At 33.3% G+C, this 11,922-nt stretch overlaps 1 protein-coding gene across 1 annotated transcript in view; it reads left to right on the top strand.

Moving 5' to 3' along the window:
• Positions 1-9,789: 9,789 nt before the first annotated feature.
• The window catches only part of LOC107660689 (maltase-glucoamylase, intestinal-like), a 52,658-nt gene continuing 50,525 nt past the window's right edge, over positions 9,790-11,922 (top strand). The window contains exons 1-2 of the mRNA XM_016450081.1: positions 9,790-9,829; positions 9,933-9,992. Coding sequence (XP_016305567.1) covers positions 9,790-9,829; positions 9,933-9,992 — 100 coding nt within the window. The remainder of the gene's footprint in view (positions 9,830-9,932; positions 9,993-11,922) is intronic.

The raw sequence follows: 11,922 nt of genomic DNA, 5'->3' as shown, positions 1-11,922 counted from the left end.
GACAGCTGAAATCTCTGCTGTGTGTGTGTGTGTGCGCGCGTGCATTTTTGTGACATATGAGGACACAAATTTGTATAATGACATGGGTATGAGGTATTACAAGGAGAAAGTGACTTATGAGGACATTACCCCATGTCCCCATTTTTCAAAAAGCTTCTAAATCATACAGAGTGAGTTTTTTTTGAGAAAGTCAAAATGCACAAAGTTTCCTGTAAGGGGTAGGGTTAGGTGTAGGGTTGGTGTAGGGCATTACTTTGGTGTGTGTGTGTGTGTGTGTGTGTGTGTGTGTGTGTGTGTGTGTGTGAGCTGTGTATGTCTAAGCACACCTCCATGTAGTGCCAGTTACTTTAAGACTGCATGGTAAGCATTTATTTATTTATTTACTTACTTACTTATTTATTTATTTGACACAGACAATTATCTATGTAAAAATAATGTATTTATACTTATTGCAAATATATTGCAAATATTCTATAATATATATTAGCTTTATTTTAACATATATTAATTATAATATGTATTATGTTCACCTTCCTGTAGCTCATGGCACTAGCAGTTATTTAATAAACAATATTTGTTTGTTTGTTTGCAATGCCAAGGTCATAGGTTCAATCAGGAAAAGCAAGAACTGAAAGAAGTGTCCCTTGAATGCAATGTAAGCTGCTTTGGATAAAAACATCTGCAAATTAAAAAAAAAAAAGTGATATATATTCAAAAAATTGACAAATCAGTCAATTAATTATCACAGCACTATTGTTCATAGCATTCATGTAGTTCAAACAGTAGAGCACAGAGCTCTGCCAAGGTCATGGATTAATTTATTAGGGAATGTATGAACTGCATAGTACCATGAATGCAGTGTAAGTTGCTTTGGATAAAGGCATCTGCCTAATGCATCAAATTTAAAACTATGTAATTAAAAAAATAAAAATAAAAATAGTAAACCTTAAGTCACAAACCTTAAACCTTAAGTAAAAGAAAAGGCTCTACAAGTCTCATTTTGGATAATGCTTCACGGGCAGTCTTTAAAAATTACTTAAAAAAAAGTGAAATTACTTAACTATTTCAAATAATTGATCAATCACAGACCTGTAATTTTCCAATATTTACACAAGGCAGTAGGCAAGTGACCAGATTATGAACGCTAAACTTAATCACTGTATTTTCTGGTCAGCTTCTCTATGTCATGATTGGACGAGGTCTTAAATGGGCGAGGCTTTGCAATAAACACTACTGACAGCATTTAAAATGTATGCAAATACATAAAAAAAAGTATGCAATTAATATTTACATGGCAAAAAAATAATGACATTCTGATACCTTGTAATGTGAATCAGTTAGATTTTATAACAGCATAACAGACATAAAATTCATATAAATATACTGTATGTCTTAGTAGGATGACATTTAAATTATTTTTTTTAATGTTTAAATGCTATTTTAAATGTTTTATTATCAAAGTTCTGTAGTTTCAAAACATATAATGCAATGCAGTACAATGATGATTGAGAGATGAACAAATAAAAGTTCCTCGACAGCCTGATGGTCATATTTGATATTCACATTTTAACACGTTTTAATAATAATAATAATAATAATAATAATAATAATAATAATGATAATAATAATGACAATAATAATAATGACAATAATAATAATACCAAATTATTATTATTATTATTATTATTATTATTATTATTATTATTATTATTATTATTATTATTATTATTATTATTATTATTATTATTATAATAATAATTATTATTATTATTATTATTATTATTATTATAGTAAACCTACGTTTTTTCTGTATATTTTGAAATATAGCTAACACAATAAAAGTAATTTTTATGTATAAAATCAGTAATTATTTCACAGCAAAAAGACACATGAACCACAAGCTGAAGGTGGACTTTTGGACAATTATAGTAATTGGCCTTTTACTTAAAGGTAAAAAAGTATAAACTATCAATCGGATGAAAGATGAAATGTAGTTTTGATCATGTTGATCATTTAGAGCTCCTGGGGACCCACTGTCCTGCAGAGTTCAGCTCCAACCCTAGTCAAACACACCTGAACCAGCTAATTAAGCTTTTCAGGATGTCATAGTAGGCTTTATAGGGTTAAAAAGCAGCTTTTGAGGGCAACACTGCAGACACTGAAATTACAAATAAATAAATAGATCTGATGACATATTTGCCATTTATAGTTGCATATTTCCCTTCTTGAAAAGCATTGGTTGTAACTGCTGCATGTTGACTGATCGTAAGTGCAGTGCTGTGCATTTTTGTGTCATTTTATGTGAATGAACATATGCAATCTCTCTCTCTCTCTCTGTGTGTGTCTCTGTGTGTGTGTGTGTGTGTGTGTGTGTGTGTGTGTGTGTGTGTGTGTGTGTGTGTGTGCGTGTGCATGCTGTGGAGTGGAGGCTGTCTCGCTCTTTCTCTCTCTTGCTCCAGAAGAGCAAAGAAATATTGCTCTTTGATCCACCTCCGTCCTACTGGTTTGTGGCTGTTTTTTGATTTTTCAGTCTCTGAGGTTCTTGTCTGCATGCATGTATATATACAATGTGTGAAACTAATGGTTTATCCTACTTTTAAAGGACTATAGGGTAGGTGATATATAAATCAAGGCAGGGTGAAAGCAGCACAGGGTGGGCAGCTCTCTGGAGCTGTAAAGTCGATTTGTAGTGATAAAGTGACCGGAAGTCATGCGGTTTCAAACAGAATTGGCGATCTGAGGTGACGTGAGTGACAGCAACCATTGGTGAAGTGACAAAGTTCTACTTTATGCTAAGGAACAACTATGGAAGGGACAATGATAAGGAACAGCTAACAGGAAATGATCCTGATACAAGCACTGGCTGAATTCTGATTCAAGAGTTTATTTTCATCCCTTAAAGAGTAATAATTTAACAATTTAAGGTATACAATATTTCCAGGGAATATAACATGAGAAGATTGTCATTAAGCCATAAATCCATCCCCTGTTGTTCTCTCACATCAAAATCTACCAACATATTTGTTTAGAGCTGTTTTTGACTGTTTTGGCTTGTAAACAGTGCTTGATCTGTGCATATTATTCTTCTGATTCAGATGAGATGACTTTGTCACTGCAGAAAGTCTTTTTTAAAATTATTTTAGCTGAAAAAGCAACAGTTTGAAGTAAAAATCTTGTTTCTTACAAACACACAGCTTTGGGCTTCATAAGATGTTAATTGATGGACTGGAGTGGTGTGGATTACTTGTGGATTATTGTGATGTTTTTATCAGCTGTTTGGACTCTCATTCTGACGGCACCCATTCACTGCAGAGGATCCATTGGTGTGCAAGTGATGCAATGCTACATTTCTCCAAATCTGAGGAAGAAACAAACTCATCTACATCTTGGATGGCCTGAGGGTGAGTAAAGCTTCAGGGAATTTTCATTTTTGGTTGAACTATTCCTTTAAGGAGTTTGACATCATATCCGGTTGCTCATATTCATTCAGCCTAAAATAGGTTTGCATGCTTCAGATACATTGACCTGCCCTTTATTTCTTGTTTATTATGTAGTCTTTAATTTATTCTTGTAAAGGCTTCCTTCAGTTTTTCTGACCTCTTCTCGTTCTTCTCTCTTCCTGTCCTTTGTGTGTAATGCTTATGTCCTGTTCATTGTCAGATGGGCCGCACTGAAGTGGGTCACCATAAACTCTGAGGACATAAGAACGAACTGCTCTCAAAGCAGTGTGTGTGAGTAACATCTAAGTGACAAACAACAGACGCTACACCACAATCATTAGCAGACACGACTGCTGCATCATCTATCAGCTCATACGTGTGGCACGACTGCTTGTGTGTCCCGGTGTGAGCGCAGATATGAAGATATTGATCCGGTATATTCAGAAGCTTTGAGACCAGTATGATGCTGCTTCCAAACCAATGATAACATCTAGCCTGAGATGCTCACTGAGTGCAAAAGTCTGAGACAACTGGTTTTTTTTTTTGTTTTTTGTTTTTTTGTTTAATGTGTATACATCAACATTTTTAATATACTTTTTATATACATTTTGATCACAAATTGTATTAGCACAAGTTTCCATTTTCAGAAAATGAGAAAGATTTTAGTTTATTCCTGAATTATATCCAATTGAGACAATTAATAAAATCATTATACATTCCGTGTATGCCATAATTTAATTAAAATGTAAGCTCCACAAATCGAAATATTAGACTTAAACATATCAGTGATGGTATTCAGGTGTTAAGTTATTATTATTAATATTATTATTATTATTATTGTTATTATTAATAATAATTTATATTATAATGAATAACAAACAATAAAATAGCAAATATTTTAACATTGCCATTTATTATTATTATTATTATTATTATATTGTTGTTGTTGTTGTTGTTATCTTGTTTAAAAAATATTAAATGAGGTCCAGACATGTGTTTTTTAAACAGCATAATGAAACTTGTTTGGTATTTTTTAAGTGATCTGGCATTTAGGCAGTATACAGTATATAGAGTAGTGTGTGTGTGTGAGAGGTCTAATACTGTAAATATTTCATGTTAGGCTTTGTCATACAGTATCTAAATGTGCTTGCAGATATGATTAATCTTGAACCCACACTATTGAAGAGACAAGGACCTTTTTTTTTTTTTTTTTTTTTGTCTAATTAGGTCCACCAGAGGTGCACAGACAATAAAGGGAACCTAGAGGTCAGTTCAAAAGAGCTCATTACAGCAGCTAAATGATTCAGACTACACAGACCAACCAACACACACACACACACACACACACACACACACACACACACACAAAGAGACTCACCTGCTGTCTGTCACTTTTCTTAAATGTCAAACATTAAGTTCCACCTACATTTCGACCTAAATTTCAGAGTGTGCAGGGGAAACTAATAGTTCATATGTCAGAACATCAACGGCAGAAAATGTTTGAGGCAAATCTAAACAGTAAATAATTGATTAATGACTCGAGACAAACATTTGAAGAAAAAGAGACTTTCGATTACTTCCTGGAGTGCTGGCTGAGAGCGCTGTGTGTTTGTGTGTGTGTGTGTGTGTGTGTGTGTGTGTGTGTGTGAGGGGTGGATGGTGTCTCTGTATTGTGAGACTAGTACAGGAGATAATTAGCTGTCAGAATGTATTACTGCTCTCAGCTGGAGCTGATAAACAGAGGAGAAGAGCTCTCACCTTACACAACCATACTCTATGTTCATACTGTGAACACACACAGGAGCTAGAATTAACACTTGCCAAGTGCCAAATATGAGCAAAATTTGGTGTTGACGTAAATAAAACATTACCAGTTGACTGGAAACTTTTTATGGTTTAAAGTGCCGTGTAAGAACCAGATTTAGAAGTTAACAAACCTAGATGCTTCCCAGCTAACAGGGAATGTTCTTAGATCTTTTGTTAACGGTCTATTTTTATATATATAATATATATATATTTTTTTTTTCTTCAATAATGTTAATGTAAGATTTGTTAACCAAAGATCACGCTAGAGTTATCTGGCTTTTGATAACATTCTTAAAATGTTAGCACAAAAACATTCAGACATTATGGATTTTTTTTTTTCTAAAACATTTTAGTAGGACATTCATCTAACATTTTTAAAATGTTATTATTTGTTTCAGAACATTCAGAAAACATTCAAAAGTAATGTTCCCATAATGTTTGCAAAATTATAAAATGGAATGTTTACTTAATTAATACATATAGACTAATTACAAATACTTGTTGATATTATTAAACAACATTGAATGGAAGAAAAAAAAGATTTAATAACATGAATGTTACAGAATAAACAAATAAATAAACACAAAAATTAAAAGTTTGGATTCAGTAAGATTTTGAATGTATTTGAAAGAAGGTTGCATTTATTTTGATCAATATTGTTAAATATTGTTACAATTTAAAATAAATGTTCTGTACTGTATGAAAGCTGGATTTTCAGCATCATTACTCCAGTCTTCAGTGTCACATGATCCTTTAAGAAATCAGTCTAATATGCTGATTTGCTGCTCAAGAAACATTTATTGTGCTGCTCCATATTTTTGAGGAAACTGCAGCACTCCCCAAGATTCTTTAATGAATAAAAACAACAGCATTTATTTGAAACAGAAGATCTTTTGCAACATTATAAATGCATTTACTGTCACCTTTGATCAATTTAATCCATCCTTGCTCAATAAAAGTATTAAATTATTTTACAAAAACCTATACTGACCCCAAACGTACTTCTCAAGTTTGTACTTTCTGTCATTTTCTCTTGTGTTATTGTCAGCGCTCTCATGTGATTGCCCATACATATCTGCTCATGTGCAGAGTCCAGCGCTGACGACTTTTGCCCACCGCAGCCTTCATCTGAGAAACACCCAACCTGATAATTATTAAACCCCTCAGCAGTCTTTCTATTCATGTCTATCTTTTTATCCAAATCTACCAGATTACTTTATTTCTCTCATAAAGGACTGTCACAACTGCTCTGTGAGTGTGATCAGTGTGAAGAACTGGAGAATCATTAAAGGATAGAGTCCAAGTTCAAACTTTGGAAGGTGGCTTGCATGTGATTTTATTGTATTATATTACACACGTTGTACTAGTATACACACTCGCACTATTGTTCTATCATGAGCTGATAAGGAAGGTTTTATGTGTTCATGCATGTATAAATCAAGCGTAGCGTTAGTTCTGGCAGGTCACGTTAGTCAAGCTCGCATCAGCTGACCTTCAGCTGATCCCCATCTACCTATGGGAATACTACACCTATCTAAGCATTCATATATAAGGTCCCTCAGTATTATCAGCAGTTTTCGCATTGCTCAATAGCTAATTACCCTCCTCCATCCCCAACTCCTCCTCTGTCAGTCGGGATTCAGCCTTCTGATTCTCCTTGAATCAGACTAATTCTAAAATGTGTACATAAAATGATTGAACTTTAACAATATCTGCAATACATTTATGTTAGTTCTGTTCTGTTTACCCTGGGGGGTTATTGCAGCTCTCCCTGCTCTCATCCATGCTAGGCTGCATGGAGGCGCAGGGAGTTCTTGCCCAGAACAGAACCATACCGCCAATCCAAACTGTATGCTAATTGTCAATCATCTTTGACGATAGTGGTCCTGACAGAATTAAGATTAAGAGCTGATATGAACAAGTTAGTCAAGTTTTTGTCAGAAAATAATAGAAGAATGTGGGCAGGAATCCAGTCGGAAATCGTCAATATACTGTTGTATTCATTTACACACTTGTTCCGTCGAACTGTTGTATAAACGCAATATCACTCTCGTACTCGAGGTATACCGGCTCTATATCAGTGACTGTGATTAGGCCAGAGGCACGAGGCCGCAGGCTGATATAGAGCCGGTATCGCTCTCGTACTCGAGCGATATTGCTCATATATATTTATATAATATAATATAATATAATATAATATAATATAATTTCTGTCAATATGGGGTGCTGTGTGTACATTAATGAGGAAAAAAAATTAACTTAAATGATTTTAGCAAATGGCTGCAATATAACAAAGAGTGAGAAATTTAAGGGGGTCTGAATACTTTCCGTACCCCCACTGTATATATATATATATATATATATATGACGATTTCCAGCAGGATTATATATATATATATAATTACAACAGGATATATATATAGGAGATAGGATGCAGTCTCCTCATCTCCCATTATTCTTCACTGCAGTCTCCGCTCTCATAGAGTTTGGCTGGATTTTGGCACAGCTCTCAGTTTCACTTTTGTTCCGCATCCATTTTCCCACTGCTGGCTCCAAATATATTCTCTCACACGTTGGACCTGAAGCTCCAATCCAATTCTGGTACCTGAAAGTAGAACTGGCAATTCAATCCTGAGGTATTGATTCCTTGAGTTGGGACCGGTTCTCAGCTGTGATAGCTGCTCACGTTGCTCTTAACCTGATATGTCTGCGGGCGTACAGGCACATCTGGAGAAACTGCTATGCTAGCTCATTGTGGCTAATTGTGCTAGTGCTAGAGAAAGCATGATGCTGTCAGCACCAGCGCTGACTCTAGTGGTATCATCACAGCCAAGTAGTTTTCAGTGAGCGGTTATATCTGAGAGATCGCTTCAGTTTTGAGTGCTAAAACATAGAATCTACGGGTCGAGTTCAGACGAATCTCATCACGCGGTGCTTTGCTGTAGCACTGATAGCTCCAAATGGTAACCTTTCAGAGTAAACAAGAGGATATGAATTTGGCGACTAGATTGAACTCTGGTCATATTCTCAAAGAAACAGCTAAGAGTCCATCGACAATTCATCTACATTGCAAAAATGATATTTTCGTCATCAGTATTTTTGTCTTATATCTTTAAGTACAAATTTCATGCACATTCACAAATCAAGATGCATATACTTGAGAAGCAAAATGACATAAGATAAGTCTTGTTTTGTGAAAAATGTATTGAAATTAAGTGACTTTATGCTTAAAACAAGAAGTATCTCTGCAAAAAAAATGTTCCCTTTAAATTAAGGAATATATATTACTTTAATTACTTTTCTCAAACCTCTCTCATTTTTAATTAATTAATTAATATATTGATTTAATTAGTTATTTACTTATTTATTATTATTATTATTAGTAGTAGTATTGTATTCTTCCTTTTGATGTTGTATAAAATATACCTAAATTATATTATTTGAAATATTTCTTTAGGTTTTAGGTATTATGTTTGTTATTATTGCTTGATATAAATATGTGAATAGAAGTGTAATTTCTTTTTGGAGATGTAGAAGCACCCAATTATGTACTTTTTGGTTATTGTTTCTGTGTATGTGTTTTTATTTTATAGATTGGTGGTGTATATTATTATCACAAATAAACAAACAAACAAATAAATAAATAAATAAATAAATAAATAAATAAATAAATATAAAAAAAATTAAATAAAAGGAGAAGAAAAAGTGAACAATTGTTGAGGAACAAAATATTATGTCTTTATAAAATAAATGTTTATTTATATAATGTGTTGAATAAATTGAATGGAAAGACATAATAAAGTATGCAGAAATAAATTGAGCTTATTTTTCTGACCCCACTCACAGATATGTCCTTGTTTTAATCATAAAGTCACTTGATTGTTCAGAAAACAAGATTCGATATCTTTTGCTCCTTAAGTATTATATTTGTACTTGGGGGGGTGGGGGGAGTTCATGCAGAAAGTTCAACACACCTTCAAAAAGGCCTTTTTTGTCCCTCACTCGCCCATCTTTTCAGGTCAAAGGCCAATCCTCAGATCGTAAAACAATCAAACTTAATAAAGTCTTAAAGAGGCTCATAAATGGCACGTGTATAGTTGCTTCATTAAAATGTACTTATTAGTCTGCGAATAATTGTATGTCTCTAAGCTCTCATTCAACACATCACTGAAAGGAAATCACACATTTCCAGCTTAAATCTGAGCGTCTCATGAAACCAGTCTTGTCTAATTGCTTCTTTGAAGCATTTTGAAAGAGTTCATGCAATATTTTTGGAACAGAAAATATCTTGCAAAAATGATTTTTATTTATCACAGATGTGGAGCTAAAGACTTCCAGCAACAACTCGGTTATTTGACAGCTAAATCCAGCGCGGAGGATTGTAACATGTCCCGATGATAAAGTTGCCAGTAATATAATTTCAGGTGGATAAGATCACTCTTACAACATGAAGACAGGAGAAATGCTTCATCATGCCTTACATAGACAGACAGCACGGCATGAAGAACATCTGGTTCAGCCATCGTCTGTGAATGATTCCTGAATGGACACTTGTCTCAAGGAGCGCTGCTTCATGACCTTTGGTAAACCACGATGCGACGCAAAGCTGTAAAACACAAACACACCCACTCAGGACTTTAATTTCACTGCTACATAAAAGCTCTGTCCAGCTCTGAACCTCTTTAGTGTGCTCTGACTTCAACTTCAACACAGGACTGAAAAAGAAAGAAAATAACAACAGTGAAGGTAGGACAAATACAATTTTAAATAAATAAATGGTATGTGTTTTTTTATTTAAAAAAATGCTAAATATTTGTGCATTTTTATGTTTTGTATTATTTTTATGTTTATATATTTTTTATTTGCATTAAGAATTTGCCTATGCAGTATATATTTAATATAATATAATTAATTTAATATAATATAAGATGTCAGTGTATAACTGTTGTAGCTTAAATGCAGTCATGTTTGTCACTGTAAAAAGATTATTTTTGTTATCTTGACATGTTTATGACTCTTAATAAGGCATTTGCTGCACATTCAAATGTTCAGCTGTTTAGCAAGTTGAGAACGCTTTGCAAACATTTTATCTCGATAGGACTGTTTCACCCCACAAGTTGCCATGAAAATGAAAAACAATCAATTTAACGTTGAAGGACTGAAATTAAATTGAGACTGTTTGATCCAAAAGAACAATTATGTACCTTTTCTGCTTTGTCATGCGAGTCTGTTCAAGCGAACAATCATTTTCTAAATATTCTAAAATCAGGTGTTTTGTTGAAAAAAGATGGAAGACAGTATAAAGTGTAGATGATGGTATTCTCTGGCTGAAAACAAACTGAGAACAGATGTTACTGATGCGGCATGAAGTACCTCTTTTTTGAATTAAACAGAAGAAAATAGAGAAGAAACATACAAAGCATGAACACTGGACAACATGCAGAATTGAAAGGAATAACGAGCATGTTTTAGACTGTTTTGTCCTTTTATAGTTGTTGATATTGTTGGATGTTTCATGCCTTTAACCCTTTCATGGTGAGAAATATGTCTAATAAAACATATTACAGAAAAGGTTAACTCAGTGACAGTGAAACAAAATATGGCAAAAGTGAAAAATCTTTTGAACATTAACATGTGCATTTCATACACAGACTCAAGGACATGTACTATGTATGTCAAAAATGTGCAGGGAGATGAATTATAGGATGCTTATGGTTGTGTGTGTGTTGATCAGATGGGAAAGCGGCACTTCTCAGGGCTGGAGGTGTCCCTGATGGTGCTGTTTGCATTGGTGCTGGTGGTCGCTGTCGCAATGGTTGTTTTATTGGCCACTGGGGAACCAGGGACGATGAAAGAAGGTAGGTGATCAGACGCCAATAATTACCCTAATAACAGCTACACACACTCATACAGAGACACAAACACACATGTATAATCTGTGCAGGGATAAAACACGTCTGGTTATTAGAAACACCTGGCAAGACCAATAGGCTATGATTTTTGCAGGTATTTCTTTGTAAATTAGTTTTATTTGGAAGTTAGAAAAAAATATAATAAAAGTTCAAAATACAGTTCAAAAATTATTTTCTAATGTAGTATTTTTGTAATTTTCCAGTACAAATACCTAAGCATTCATAAATCAATATACATTTACTTAAGAAGCAAAATATATTAATACTTCAGATATTAAGTGTTTTCTGAAAAACGTGTTGAACATTAGTGAGTTTTTGCTTAAAAACAGTATTTCTAGTAAATAGTAAAGTGCAAACTTATACAATTGTATTTATTATTTTTATATTTATAAAAAAATAATTAGCAAGGATGCATTGAGTAGATTAAAAGTGAAACTGAAGACTTTTAAATTTTAAATTAAAAAAATATATATTTGAGGTAAGAAAAATAATCTTGTATTTATTTAGCATTTTGAATTTTTCAGATATTTCTTCTTTTTTTAAAAATATACTCACTTAATTCTGATACATTTTTCAGAAAACAAGACCTAATTTCTTGAGTCATCTTGCTTCTCAAGGAAATATATATTGATAGAAGAATGTTTAGATATGTGTACTGGAAAACATGACGAAAAATAATAATGAATTAGAAATAAATTTTTACAGTGTAGAAGTTCTTTAGAAGACAAAAATATCATCATATACAATATATTACAGTACATATA

This window comes from Sinocyclocheilus anshuiensis, unplaced genomic scaffold, assembly GCF_001515605.1.
Source record: "Sinocyclocheilus anshuiensis isolate Anshui unplaced genomic scaffold, SAMN03320099.WGS_v1.1 scaffold948, whole genome shotgun sequence".
NCBI lineage: Eukaryota > Metazoa > Chordata > Actinopteri > Cypriniformes > Cyprinidae > Sinocyclocheilus > Sinocyclocheilus anshuiensis.
Note: the sequence above shows the minus strand (reverse complement) of the source record. Positions and strands in the feature narration are given on the sequence as shown.